Below are 15,411 nucleotides of genomic sequence, written 5' to 3' on the forward strand. Positions count from 1 at the left end.
TTTGGAATAAAGAAAGGAAAGGGTTTAAAATTACTTTTCTTTGTAATTGAGGATTTAATCACAATACTTGCAGAACCTTATTAGTTCATACAGTAATGCAATTGCTCTAAATATCTACGGAGATTCCAAAATCTCACATGATAAAAGAGTTTGATAATTTAATTTATTTACTTATATTCTTATGTATATTTTTAAGTGTTAATAGTAATTTTAAGTGTGTATATATATGTTTCAAAGCAACTTAATCATTATACCTGCAAAGCCTTATTAGCTTGTATGGTAATATGATTATCCTGAATATCTGTGGAGATTCCAAAACCTCACACGATAAAGGAATTAAATTTAATTAATTGATTTAATTAATTATATAATATATATGTATATATATATTTTAAAAACTTAATCGTTATATATGCAGAGTCTTATTGACTCATACAATAATATAATTATCTTATAAGTCTACGGAGATTCAAAAATCTCTCATGACTAAAAGATATAATTGATAAATGTGATTATAATTTAAATACATTAATTTAATTAATTAATTTTCTAAATTGTATTATATGATTATTTGCAAAATCATTTATTTATTATAGAAATTGAGAATCACTATATCTGCAAGGACTTATTATCCCACACGATAATGTGATTAATTTAAGTCCCTACGAAAATTTGGAAATCTCACATGGAACTTAAATAAATTATTTAGATTATAAAAGATAGTGAATTCTAATAATGAGCCTTTGGAACCCATATAAATACATACCAGATTGATCCTCACGCTCGTAAACCCTTGTTGATTTATACGGTGTGAAATTATTTTAATTAATTATGGAGACTCATATGATTTTACACAACCAATTTTATTTAAGACAATTGAAGCTATATCTATTAAACACATATGGTCACATTCATGCAGATTTAAACTTCAATTGTTAAAATGACCTAGCAATTTTTTTTAATCATAGCTTAAGAGACAACCAAGTGTAGTTTTTAAAAATGCCTTCCCCCTAAGTTATCAACAACATAAACAACATTAATTGAAGCTAACATTATCAAACAACATAGAGTGAAATTTTTTTTTAAAAAAAGGAATTAATCACAAAGACTAATTCTTGGATGGTTGCAAAACAAGCACATACTTGATTTTTTAAAGAGAGTAAAGCTATCTAGTGCCACATATATGGTAATTAAATTGAAAGGTTTCACATAAGACATGAACCTCAAATATTTTCAACCATTTAATCCGTCTAAACTCATGATCGAAGAAGAATAATTGTTATAGCCAAGCCATATAAGAACAACATATAAAACCTTTACAATGTTCATGAGAAGCAACTAATCCCAGATATTTACAAAATGCAAGCTAAAATGAAATCAACTATGAAACATTCCAAATCCAAAGGCAAATAAATCATGAAACCTGTGTAATGTCTCTTCCTCTTTCACTCTCTAAAAATTGCAGGTCCTCTTTCAATTCTTTCTTCGTTGATCTCAGCCTCCTCTTTTCAAAACTCCTTCTCTCTGATCGTATATGTCTTCTTTAGCCTCTTCTTCCTTCTCTCTCAGCCTCATTTATTCTCAAAAAATACTCATTCTCGTTGCCTTCTCCGTTTCTCTCTTCTTTCTCTAACCAGAACAACACTTTCCCTCGTCCTTTTGATTTCTTTCCTTAGCAGCTCCTCTCCATTTTTTTCACTCTCTTTTCAGAAAACACGTCCTCTCCCCTCCGGTCCCCTTTCACTCTCAGTTTCAGGTATTATATAGAGTGGGAAGGAAAGATGATTTACCAGTTCTCATTCAATCTCGGATCCCCATCCCCTTTGCGTGCGTCCGTTCTTTTATCTTTTTCCTCTTCTTCTGCTACGTCGTCATGAGTTTCTTTTTCTCCCTTTATGCTTTTCGCTTTCTTTCGCTGCACTTTTTGCATGTGTGCTGAAAGCCCCTGCCTCTGGCTTGTTTCATCTTTCCTTTGCTTCTGCAACTAGTTTCGTGTGTGCTCCTTTTGCTTTCTTTCTCTATGTTTTCTTCTTACTCTCTGGTTCTCCTTCTCTCTTTCTTCATCTCTGTGCAGTCATGCCTCCTCTGGTCTCTCCGTACGGTGCTGCTCTGCTTCTTTAATTCTTGTTTTATGTCTAACCGAGTGCTTCTCCTCCTTTCTTTCTTATTCTATCGTGTCTAGTTCGAGTATTGTCGTGGCTGCGTGTGTGTGTGCTCTGACTGTCTCTACTGCGTCTGACTTTATTTATTTATTTTTTGCCATGGAAAGCAATGTTTTGGGGTGGGTGATATATCATTTCACCCACCCTTTTATTTTTATTTAATTTTTTTATTATTGCATTATTTATTTTTATTTTGTAAACCTAATTTTAAAGTTAATTAAAAAAAACTTAACTTTCAAAAGTTAATTCCCAATGTTTTAAATAGTTAGAATAATTTGGGAAAGATTTTTCTTAAATTTAGGCAAGATTTTTTTTTAAATTTTGTTAGATCATTATTATTTTAAAACATAATCCTGAAAAGAATTAAATTTTGTTTTTTATATTTTTATATATTTTAGTTGAATTTATTTTTATTTTTGTTAAATTAAAAAAAGGGGACCCGGACAAAACACAATGTTTACAGGCATCATCACCAAAATACAAGGATTGATGAACAACTTTGAATTGCAAAGACTCCATAAACACCAAGAAACTCTATTTTCTCTAGATAGGCTGATATGTTACTGGTTGGACACTTTAGGCTGATAAGTCGTTGAATATGATTGTCTTTAAAATTTGTCAAATATAGGTGGATAATCTCCAGGCTTGTGTTTTTGGATCTTTTGAGCATGATAGTAACATTTCTTTCACTTGAAACTAACCGAAAGTAGGTGTCCAATGGTGGTAATGGCAAACTGACTTTTATAACCTCACTTTTCCAAGCCAAACTCATACCTCCTCGTCTTATAGTCACTCCCCTTAAGACTTGGGACCCCGCTCTGATACCAAACTGGCTCAAGAGCCAAGAAGAAAAAAAGAGAACACTCTCACTTTAATAAAAAATTATATTATTCTTTCATGATTTTTAATACAATGAAATAAGGGTTATTTTTATTATACTAGTCTTAAGTAGACAAGAAATTAATGCTAATAGAGAAGTTATAAAAGAATTTAATTCTAAATGGAGGGGGTTACAGGATTTAAAAGTACTTAAAAGCACTTATTAAAATCTTATGAAAGTTACAAACACTTATTATAATGTATAAATAGGAAAGTTATGGAGATAGTAGAGGTTATGGAGATGGAGCATCCAATTCTGTCTTAGATTTTCTCCAAGCAAACAGGGCATTAATTTTTACACCAACTTCAATAAAGTTGTTAGTTTCATCCTCCATTGTCTTTCTATATCTTATAATTCCTATCAAAAAATTTGATTCCTATTTTCAAGTATACTGAGCACATATGATAAAATAAAATTCTACCTCTCACTCTCTTGAGCTCAAAATATAATTTTTCAATCCAAACAGCATCTTGTAAGTCACAGATATAAAGAAGCATAGGAACCAAGAATTTGGCTTTATAATATGCAATTTTTACAGCACGAAGTCATGCTTAATGACAGAAGTAAAAAATAAGAAATAAAAAATCAATTGTAGAACAAAACTTTTTACTAAACAAATACAATGTCACATACATCTATGTAGATTTTTCTATATAGAATATACTGTGTCCTGGTTTAAAATTATATTGTTCAGAAGATTTTTTCACCCATAGAAGGCGTTTAGAGCATTGTTTTAAAAACCAGATCGAAAGACCGGCGAACTAGCTATACATCTGGTCTAGTTTTCTGTTTTAAGGTGGACACAGTTGACCCAGGTGACTCAGGATTAACCTGGATCAACCCACCCAACCCCACGGGTCAGGTGGGTTGGGTGGCCTGATATTTTAAAAAAATAACTGAAATGATGAAGAAGAAGAACCCAAATAGAAGAAGAATGAAGAAATCTATGAAGATCTGGCAAAATGAAGAACGAAAATGAAAAAAAAACAAAAGAAAAACTAGACTCTATTGTTGAAATTAAACTCGACGCTCCATTGCCCCTGGTGAAGCTTAATAATGCGATCTTGCCTTCTATAATAAAATGCCGGAGCTAGATCCCTCACAATCGTCTGACACAGATTTTAAATGGAAGGGTGAGAGCATGATAACACATTAAAAGGAGGGAGGAAATAGCCTTTAGAATCATAGCTTGCTGGCAAGGGCACGTTGCTCTCACCTGTCAAGTCTCCTTGACGGCAATACTGCCTTCTTCTTCTGCTCAGTAGAAAGGAGGGAGGAACGAACCGAGAAAGGAAAAAAAAATTAAGAAGGGAGGGAAGGAATAGGTGCATGATAAAACAAGGATAGAAAAGAAGTGAGATGACTCCTTCACAGCATCCAACACACGTTTTCTGCCACAACAGTACACATATAACAATGCTTCCTAAGCTTCTTTTTTTTTTCCTTAGGCTTAGCCTCTAGATATCTATAACATTATTTATTATTTACACATTCAAAAAAAATCTTTATTTTTGGGTATGCAAATATTAATAGATGTTAATTATTAAAGTATTATATTTTATATATTATCAAAAAAATATAATATTTTATTTTATTTTTTAAATGAAATTATATATTTCATGTATCTTTAATATTATACACTAGTTATTATTTTTTAATTTGCAAATTTTTCTCACTTTAATCTTACTATCTTATTATTAGGTAAATTTATTGTCTTTAAAATATTTTTATTTTAATTAATCTATATAGAATTAAAAATAAATTAGTTTCTATGATCCCGATTTGATTCCAGTTGAACCCCTAACTCCTAACCCCTAATCTTGACCGGTTCAGTGACTGGTCTGATTTTTAATACCTTGGTTTAGAGTATGTGACAGTTAAGAAAAGAAAGAGTCTGAAATGAATTCATCGTGTCCATTCATTTGATATAGTTACAACACATATGTTGTTTACTATAAGATTCTGAGGATGAAAGAATACCTGTTATGTTAGCTGAGTGCTATACCATATGTAGGAATGAAGTTATAGATCAAACTTGGTTTGTGACTCACAGCAATACACACAGAGAGGATGAGAATGAAGGAAACTCTGAGAGAGCGAGTTACTCTTTCTATTTGCTAACCAAAGAACCTTGCTAACTGCTTCCATAAGCCAACACTAAATTGAGAATGTGCATATATAGTTAACATAACCGTTCCCTCTCAAATTCAAAAGCTAAAATATAAAAGGGGGATAATTATATTTGAAGCCCTGAGTAAATTGCACATTAAACCCAAACATTTCTTATAATTGTGACAAAAATCCCATTCCTCAATTTGGGCTTTTATGTGAGCTTGATCCACTAAGGGTGGATAACCCAACATTTACAATGAGATATTCTTGTGATATCAAAGCTGCTTGATCATTATCATATAGTAAGCATCATATATGCGTCTTAGGATATCGTATATTAGTATATATGATATCCTAAGATGCTTATATGATGCTTGCTGGTATGAGTGTGACAATATGCTAATGCCCACAAAGTAGAAGCATTTGAATTTTCATTGGTTCTCTATTGAGTCAAATGTGCTATAGAGGACACCCAATTCTGAAAGGGAACTGGTGGTGAAGGGTTTTGTATATCACCTTCTAACATCTTTGCCACATTACTCATAAGAGGTCTATCAGAAAGGGAATATTGAACACATCACAGAGCAACCATTAACATTCTCTCAGCTTTTTCCACGTCTCTCTTGAATTCCCCACAGTGAAAGCATCATAGGTAATTCATTGTTCTCAAACATATCCCATGTCCATTTTGGAAGCCATTGTTGTGATTCACAGCAACCACTATCAAAAAGCTTTCTCCTCCCCAATTTCAAAGAGAACAATGCCTAAACTATAAACATCACACTTATGATTCACAGGACAAAGCTTCCATAGTTCTGGTGCAACATATCCTCTTATTCCTTTAGTGACTTGTTTTAAAAGAGTTTTTTGTTCTCTAGAACAAAAAAAAAATCTATTTGGTAATGTATTTTCAAAAAATATTTTGGAGAATAAAAAAATAAAATATTATTTTAGAAAATAGAAAAATGAAAATATCTTTTAGGTATTCTAGAATTATTGTTCTGAAAAATAAGAGAAAATGAGAAAAAGACCTATTTTCATTATTTTTTTCCTAAAATATGTTCTATATAACACTAGCTCTTAGAACACTAAAACAAAAATAATTTCAAACCAACCCATATTCTCTGGCTTAATATCATAATGAATGATTCTCTGTTGATACTCTTCATACGATAAGCAATTCCTTTTACTGTACCAATAACAATCTCATGACGCTTCCCCAACTCAATTTTTCTGCTCAGACTGCCGAATAATAAATTATTAAGTGACCCATTTTGCATGCACTCATATACAAGAGCTCTCTTATCACAGTGGAAGCTGAAGCCATAAAGTCTAACTAGATTGATATGGTATGTTCTTCCTATAGTGTTAACTTATGCTTTGAATTGCTCTAGTCCCTAAATCCAAACTATTGAGAACTTTCACAGTAGCTTGCTCTCTATTGGCAAGTCACCTTCATAAACCACCCTAAAAGCACCAGAATCTAGTGGAGTAGTTCTTTGTGATTCCTTCAAGTTCCTTAGGTGAGAATCCAATGGGCTTCTTTTGCTTGATGTTGTTGAGGAATCTTTCCATAGTTGCAAACTCCACTTGTGAATCCAGTGTCACTGCTAATGCTATTTCTTGGTTGTTTGAAGGATGTGAATTTAAAGCTTTATGGTCCTTATCTGTTGTTGGAATCTAGGTGAAAGCTGGAATCACTAATCCTGCTTTCTTCAAGCATTGAACAATAGCATATACTATTGCTAAAATAGCCATTATCACTACCACCAGATAAACTAAAAATAAGAATAGAACAACGTATTTGTAAATTTTGCTGTCTACACCGAGCAGAACTTATATAAAAGATCGAAGTAATTGAAAGAAGGATGATTTCAACTTGTTTGATAAAAACCCTAATTTTTTTTCTTATGACTATTTGATTACACCCTTGTTAAATTATTATTTATTTAAATAATTATTTACTTGTCTAATGGTTGTTACCAAAATCACTTAATAATCCATAAAAATGCTTAGATTTTGAGCTTTGAAGCAATAACTTCTTTTCACAAAAAATTGGGAATAAGCTAAATTATAATGAGATAAAAGTTATCCAGCAGAAAAAAAAACTGGAAATTCTTGGGAAAGAAAACACAAATAGAAAGCTAGCTATGAGCATGAATAAACATCAATAGTTTCTCGCCAATTGACTCAACTATTACAAATTGCATAGTGGAACTAAATTGATCATCAAAATTATTTCATTAGCAATCCTGTGTATAAAATGAACTGTAAGAGAAAAATCATCTTTTGTTCATAAAACCTTAATGCAATGTTTGGATGCACATGAATTTAGATTTAAACCAAATTCATTATTTGGATAATTAAAAATGCATGGATTTGAATTTAACTCAAATCCAAATCTAAATTCTCTCTTAATTTCTTTGTAATTTAAAATCTTTTAAACCACTATTATTTCAAATCCTAATTCAAGCTTTTTTGTAATTTGACCCAAATGTATGAAGGCTAGATCAACCTACCAACGGTAATTAGACCGAAATGCCAAAGTTCACAGAAATAAGCTGCCACTATTGATGGGGACGAGATGGCCGACTTTCACCAAGATCGGACCGAGGGGACAAAAGGGATCAAATGGATGACTTTTACTAGGACTGAACTTACAGTGACAAACCAAACCGGATACCATACAAGTACAATCAGGACCTAACGACCTACTTTAACTAGGACCAAACTTACAGAATGATGAGGACCGAACTGCCGACTTCTACCTGAACCTAATCGATGAGGATGATGGGGACTAGATCGAGGGGACAATGAGGATCGAATAGTCAACTTCCATTGAGACCTGACTGATGGTGACGACGGGGATTGAATAGCCAACTTTCATCAACACCAGATCAACAGGGATGATGGGCGCTGGACCGAAGAGGATGACAGGGACTAGACAGTAGACTTTCACCTGTACTCAACAGACAAGAATGATAGGGACTAGACTAAGGGGAACAATGAGGATAGGACGGCTGACTTCCACCAGGACCTAACTGACCATGACAACGGGGATCGAACAGCCAACTTTCACCAGAACCAAACCGATAGGGATAACGGGCACTGGATCGAGAGGGACGACGAGGACTGGATGATTGACTTTCATAGGGACCAGACTAATGACAATGACAACTGTGATAAGATGATTGATTTCCATTGGGAGCAAACTAACGGCGACAAAGGGGACAGGATCAACTGTGATGATGGGGACCGAATGGTAGACTTCCACTAGGACAGTATCAACAGTGATGATTGGAAAGCACTACGACTTCCATTGGGACCAAACTGACGGTAATGATGAGGATCAAAAGTCTAACTTCCATTGAGTGAGGATCAGACGATTGTTTCTCATCACCATTGCCTTCAATCTGGTTGTAATTGATCGGTTCGGTGTCGATGGAAGTCGACCATCTAATCTTCATCATCATAGTAGGTCCGATCCTAGTGGAAGTTAGCCGTTTGGTACCCGTTGTTGCTATCGATCCAGTCCTGGTAGAAATCGGCCATCTAGTCCCCATCGTCCCCCTCATTCTGATCCCTATAGTCCTCATCGATCAAGTCTCGGTGGAAGTCGGCCATTCAGTCCTTGTCATCGCCATCGATTTGATCCCATTGGAAGTCAGTCTTCTTATCCCCGTCGTCCCGCTCCATCCGGTCCTCGTAGTCCCTATTGATCCTATCCCAGTGGAAGTTGGTCATTCAATTCCCATCATCCTCATTAGTCCAGTCTTGATGGAAGTCGGCCATCTAGTCTCAGTTGTCGCAATTGATCTAGTCTCTATAGAAGTCAACTATTCGATTCCCCTCATTGCGACAATCTGGTCTCGATGGATGTCAAAGGTCTCATCCTGCTCATCACTAGTTCCACAGTTTCAATCAACTTTGTTTGTTTGACCCTATTAGAAGTTAGCCATTTGAATTGCCGAATTTGACCAATCTTTTAAGTTTCTTTTAAATTTAAATATAGAATTTAAAATTTAAAATTTTACTTTAAATCCAAACAAAAGATTTGAATATTGTAATTTAAAATTTTTTATATTATCGAAACAAAAAATTTAAAATTCATGAATTTTAAATGTGAGATTTTAAATATGAGATTTTAAATTTAAATTCTCAACTTAAATTCACTTATTCAAACACAACCTAACAGATGATAGAGGTAAGAAATAATGGTGGAAAAGAGAAGAAAAAGGAGATAGAGGCGTATGACTATGAACTATGAATTGAATATGTGAAGACAACGGAGATAGAACTGTCTGTGATAATTTTTTTTTTTTTTTTGGGTACAAATGTCTGTGATAATTTATTATGTAACGTGCTTGAGTGAAACTCGAAGAAATTTTTAATGAAGTTCCTCGCACTTGAAGTAATATCGGCAAATTATTAATTCTGACGCAAATGTAGGATGTAGGTTCAGTCCCCATAAAACAACTCAGGATGAGGTTTCTGTATCTCAGAATTAACGCTAACTATTAGCCAATCATATATTCTCAGTCATGCATGTCCACGCAAAAAGCAAAAGAAAAAGAAATTTCAGAATGATACAACTGTTTTGCTTTCATTGACCGAGTCTCGTGTTTCTTTTTCGTTTGTCTTATTCATGACAAAACTTGCGTTTAAAATATATTTTTTCAACATTTATTGATCCGCAAATGATAATGGATATTGATTTCAATGCCTCAGTTATATGCTGACATTTATGTTAAAAAAAATTCATATATAATTCTTTGATATTTTTATTGTCAGGCTAGATGAAGAGGTAAAAGGTACTTGAAGGGGAACAATTCACCAATTCTAGCGAGGGAACACGATGGAATTTGCTTAATTTCCTCATAATGACTTCATTTTCTTTTCCTCCTCTTCATTTTCTTCTTCTTCTTTTTTTCTTGGTGCTAAATGCTATAAGTGCTAGTCAAGGGGCTTATTTGAATTGTAAACGTAAAATCACAATTTTCTTTGTTTATTATATTTATTTTTTTCCCCAAACAATCCTTATAATAAGATTGGATTCAAAGAGCCTCTAGCCAGGATTAACACACAATATCTCGTCCTGGATTGGATACTCTGTTGGATCCATTCTGATCCTAAATGTAACAGTTTATTTGTCTTGACTTTTTCCTAAGGCAAAGGAAAACAGTGATGAATTCGATATGTTATAAAACAAGGGATTAACTTTACAAAATATGTGTAGGACTCTAACAGCAATATCACATCATTTACCTTATATCACTGATTGGATCTACTTCAAGGTGACCTGAATATTGTTAAAACACGCTTCTTGGGAGGTTGTATTATCAATGCAAAGGTTCAGTTAATGAAAATGGTTAAGGTTCTTTGAATGCAAAAAATTGACTGACATGCATTAGGTACTTACAAATTTTGCAGACATTCTGGCACCAAGGGCTCGACGTACAGATTATGTCACTGGTTTATAACAAAGCCCAAAGTGATTCTCATGTTATCTTTATGCATCTAACTTACCATGCAAATGCCAGGTGAATCAATGAAAAACGAGGTGGATTTTACACCAAGTCTGGAGAGATATATACACACACACAGACAGCTAGCTAACGCCTCTTTACACCAATACGCTGAATGGTTTTGCCTAGACAAGCAAATAAAATTGTAGTTTATTATCCACGTAAAGTTCTGCTTCTTTTATCTTGACATCTTGAAAGTTCCTTGTCACCTCAAAATAAGTATAAATTTCTCAAAGGACGAGAAGCGGGTAAATAAGGGTAAGTACTAGAAACCATATATAAGAGGATGATACAAGAGAAGGGGCACAAATCCAAAACTTCAGTGCCCACTTTGTTGCTCACAGTTTCCAATATTCACCATAGTTACTAAATAGTCAACTGCACAGCATCTTAGGCCATTCATTTCCACTTTAGACAAATTGCAAGTATTATTTGACAACAAAGGTTACTTAAGGTGGTTGGCTTTATGGTGATTTTAGACTTAAGGTGGTTGGCTTTATGGTGATTTTAGTACCAATACAAGTTGCTGGCCCAGAAAATAACAAACCTTTTGTTGTTTCTCATTAGATGTTTTAAATAAAACCAGATAGGTAGAACGGTGTATTGCAATGAGTTCATAAAATAAGATAAATAGTATGACTTGGTATAAATTTTATATCATATATTGAATTGGTTATTAACATGTGTAGTTCATAATTATTTCTTCAGAAAGTTAATATGTAATACTGAGTCATGAAATATATTAGAGGCTGTATTACTAGTTCTCACCTAGCAAACAGGGCATTAACACCACCTTCAGGTTAAGTTGATAGTTTCAACCTCCACTCTATATCTTATAGTTCTTGTGAAAAAAAATTGATTCTTGTTTTCAAGTATACTAGGCTAATATGATAAAACAAAAAGAAGTTACCTCCGTGGTGCTCAAAAAATTATACTTCAGTTGATGCAACATCCTGCAAGTCAAAGATCTTAAGGGGTTGCAAAGGTGAGGCGCAGATAAAAAAGAAGCATAGGCACCAAATATTTGGCTTCATAATATGAAAACAGAGTCCTGCAAAATGACGAAAGGAAAAAAGGAATTTCAATTTTAGAATAAACTTTTTCCCTAAAAAAATACAATGTGACATACATCTATGCAGATTTTTCTACACAGAATATATTGTGTCCTGATTTGTAATTAGATTTTTGAGAAGATTCTGTCCCCCATGAAGTAGAAGCATCTGAATCTTCATTGGTTCCCTTTGAAGTCAAATGTGGTAGAGATGACACCAAATTCTGAAAGGGAAATGGTGGTTGAGGGATTTCCATATCACCCTCTAACATCTTCACCACATTACTCATAAGAGGTCTATCAGAAGGGGAATATTGAACACACCAAAGAGCCACCATTAACATTCTTTCAGCCTTTTCCCTGTCTTTCTCTTCAATTCCTTCTTTCTCTTCAATTCCACACAGTGAAAGCATCACAGGCAATTCATTGTTCTCAAACATATCCCATGTCCATTTTGGAAGCCATTGTTGTGATTCACTGCAGCCACTATCAAAATGCCTTCTCCTCCCCACAATTTCAAACAGAACAATACCGAAACTATAAACATCACACTTATGATTCACAGGACAAAGCTTCCACAGTTCTGGTGCAGCATACCCTCTTGTTCCCCTGAAGTGTGTCATATTCACATGGCTGCTTTCTCTGCTGCAGAGTTTTGCAAGACCAAAATCTGCTACCTTTGGTTCCAAGTTCAGTCCAAGAAGAATGTTCTCTGGCTTAATATCATAATGAATGATTCTGTGTTGACACTCCTCATGTAAGTAAGCAATTCCTTTTGCTGTTCCGATTGCAATCTCATGAAGCTTCCCCAACTCAATTTCTCTGCTCAGACTGCCGAATAATAAGTTGTTGAGAGACCCATTTTGCACGTACTCGTATACAAGCGCTCTCTTGTCACGGTGGAAGCAGAAGCCATAAAGCCTAACTAGATTGATATGGTATGTTCTTCCTATGGTGCTAACTTCTGCTTTGAATTGCTCTTCAGTACCCAAATCCAAACTGTTGAGAACTTTCACTGCAACTTGCTCTTCATTTGATAATTCACCTTCATAAACCACCCCAAAAGCACCAGAACCCAAAATAGTGGAGTAGTTCTTTGTGATTCCTTCAAGTTCCTCGGGTGAGAATCTGATGGGTTTCTCTTGGTTGATGTTGTCGAGGAATCTTTCCATAGTTGCAAACTCCACTTGTGAATCTGGAGGTATTGCTAACACGATTTCCTTGTTCTTTGAGGGATGTGAGTTTGAAGCTTTCTGGTCAATATCTGTTGTTGAAATCTGCGTATAAGCTGGAATTACCATTCCTGCTTTCTTCAAGCACTCAATAATGGCGTATACTACTGCTATAATGGCAATTATCACCACCACCCCATAAACTGAAAATCAAAATGGAACAGTATACCAGTAAATTTTCTCGTCTAAAACACGGAAGATCATAGCAACAAAAAGAATGGTGATTTTACCAAAAAAAAAAATCTGATAACCCAAGTTTTTTCTTCCGGTGATTAGCTCTATCAATGCAAAGGTTTTGAGCTTTGAAGAAATTACGTGTGCCTCAGATAGTAGGAAATGAAATTGACAATAAACAGAACAGAGATATTCAGGAAAGTCTGGGGAAAGAAAGCACAAATAGCAAGCATGAATGAAGATTAATAGTTTCATACCAATAGATTCAGCCACTGCCCATTTCATCGTAGAATTAACGTTGTCACCGAATCTATTGAACGTATCTTGGGCTTGTGTCTGAAAATCATCAAACGAACTATGGTACGACGGGGGAGAAAACACAAAACTCATCTTTGTTCTCAAAACTTGTGAATAGATGTCAGAGTGAAGAAATAATGGTGGAAAAGAGCAAGCAAATGGAAAAAGAGGTGTATGAAATATGAACTTTGAAAATATAACTACGCGTTTGAGATAGAGTATCGTCCGTGACAGTTTCTTATGCATGGGTATGTGTTAGACTTCGGCCATAATGCACCCCATAAGTCAAAACGCGTTTGAATGAAATTTCAGATTTGTTTTGCTCAGGAAAAAAGAAAAATTCAAATTTGAAGAAACTTCTCACCACCTTCCTCGCATCCTCAGTAACGTCTGAATTCTAAAAGTCCCATAATTTTGAACTGTAAGCAAATGTAAGATGTGGTATCATTCTCAGCCAAGAGTTCCCACCTCAGATGAGCTTTGCTCATTTTTCAATCTTCAGAATTCTTTTTAAATCTTATATAAAATATTTTGACTCTGCCGGCTCAAAAAAAAAAAAAAAAAAGATTCTGTGCCCATGGATTGCATCATTGCATTGTCATATTTGACCAACACTTTGATTCCACTAGACGAAAACTATCGCTTTAAACTATCTCAATTATACGGATTTGGCTTGGAATATTGCTCATAATGACTTTCCTGTTCTATCTCTCTAATTAGAATATATTTTGATTCCTGTTTGATATTCAAACTCATTCAATTCAAGTAAGGTGTGGTATAGACTTTGAATACAGACTACTTCAGATATATCACTGGATTTGATGCTACATCTGTTTTTTCTTTCTTTTCTAAACTCACTTTTCATTTTCTTTCTGAAATGACTTGAAATCAATTAAAAAAGTTTCAATAGATCAGCAAACCTTGCAAAGTGACATATTTAAATAACATGGAGACATTAGTTCCAATTAAGCTAAGGAGTGTCTGAAAATAGAAACTTTCATGACATTGATGTCATGTCTGTTCACAAGCTCAAAGAAGCAAACATCTCCAACATGCAGATCATTCTCTCTTACAAATGCAGCCCATCCTTCTGAAAAGAAACCATTTCCCTGTGATCCAGAAGTTCTGATCAGCTTAACCCTCTACGATCTATCCTTAACCTGGACCTCTACAGAATGTTTCCCTTCTTCCAAGTACTTCCTTACAAAACTGGCTGGCACCCCCTGCATAAAATAAAGTGCACAGCTATTACATGTGTCAAACACTATATCACACAAAACTACATCATATATGTAAAGCATATATCTCGGATAGCAGGAAGCTATACTAAACTGATATTCTTGGGTTTAAGTTCTAAGTAACAACTACCTACTTTAAAAACTTGTTGAGAGAGGCTAGTAGGCTTATGAGCATTTAGGGATCACTGAGAGAGCATACCTGACAATGGGATAATCCTATGGTTACTTTGAAGAAGGGGTTTTCAGAGTTGAAACTATGAGCAGCAGCTTCTCTAGAAGTAGCAGCTTTCGTAAATCTAGGCTTCCTTAGATAAACTTGAAGCTCCTGTGTTCTGTTATAACTTTCACCATCTTGTTTTTCGGTCTTTGATCACTACCAATGCTATTTTTTCCTGTTTCTGCAGAAGAGACAAAGAACCTGCATTGATTGTTAAGAAATGATTGATTAGGAGATTGGTTAAATGTCAACTAGTTTCACCTATAGTCAAAGGAGCATTTGAAGGATTGGTATTTCGAAAGATTGAAACCTGAAAATCGATGTCATTAACTGCTCCTTTGATGAGCTCAAAAACACAAACATCATCTGCTTTCAATTCATTGTCCATCACAAATGCCTTCCACCCACTAGTAGAGAGTTCAAATTTTGTTCTTGTCCCCTGTTTCCTAGTGATGAACTTAGTAAACCAAACTCTTTCATTTGAAGTCCGAAGCTTCATGCTTTGTCCGTTCTTTTTTGAAGC

The 15,411-nt window shown here is 34.5% G+C and overlaps 1 protein-coding gene and 1 pseudogene across 2 annotated transcripts; both read right to left on the reverse strand.

The window, feature by feature from the left end:
• Positions 1-5,491: 5,491 nt before the first annotated feature.
• Positions 5,492-8,557, reverse strand: LOC129319696 (G-type lectin S-receptor-like serine/threonine-protein kinase SD2-5; annotated as a pseudogene).
• Positions 8,558-11,527: 2,970 nt separating this feature from the next.
• On the reverse strand, positions 11,528-13,840 carry LOC129320890 (PR5-like receptor kinase). Of its 2 annotated transcripts, XM_054966558.1 has the most exons (3): positions 13,394-13,840; positions 11,809-13,105; positions 11,528-11,730 (listed from the first exon to the last, which is right to left on the reverse strand). In XM_054966558.1, exons 1-2 carry the CDS (start codon positions 13,677-13,679, stop codon positions 11,811-11,813), a joined length of 1,581 nt encoding a protein of 526 aa, XP_054822533.1. In that variant the 5' UTR covers positions 13,680-13,840; the 3' UTR covers positions 11,528-11,730; positions 11,809-11,810. The 2 variants fall into 2 exon arrangements, with proteins under 2 accessions (XP_054822533.1, XP_054822532.1); XM_054966557.1 differs by having other exon boundaries at positions 11,528-13,105.
• Between the last annotated feature and the right edge of the window lie 1,571 nt (positions 13,841-15,411).

The sequence above is a fragment of the Prosopis cineraria genome, unplaced genomic scaffold, assembly GCF_029017545.1.
Source record: "Prosopis cineraria cultivar Desert tree isolate PC_DT_omini unplaced genomic scaffold, ASM2901754v1 PC9, whole genome shotgun sequence".
Classification (NCBI taxonomy): Eukaryota; Viridiplantae; Streptophyta; class Magnoliopsida; order Fabales; family Fabaceae; genus Prosopis; species Prosopis cineraria.

Excerpts from the sequence above, each read along its gene's own strand:
- LOC129320890 (XM_054966558.1), bottom strand. The coding sequence starts at position 13,679 with ATGCATAAGAAACTGTCACGGACGATACTCTATCTCAAACGCGTAGTT. Across the intron at positions 13,106-13,393 it reads GGCAGTGGCTGAATCTATTG|TTTATGGGGTGGTGGTGATA; the intron begins GTATGAAACTAT and ends TTTGATTTTCAG.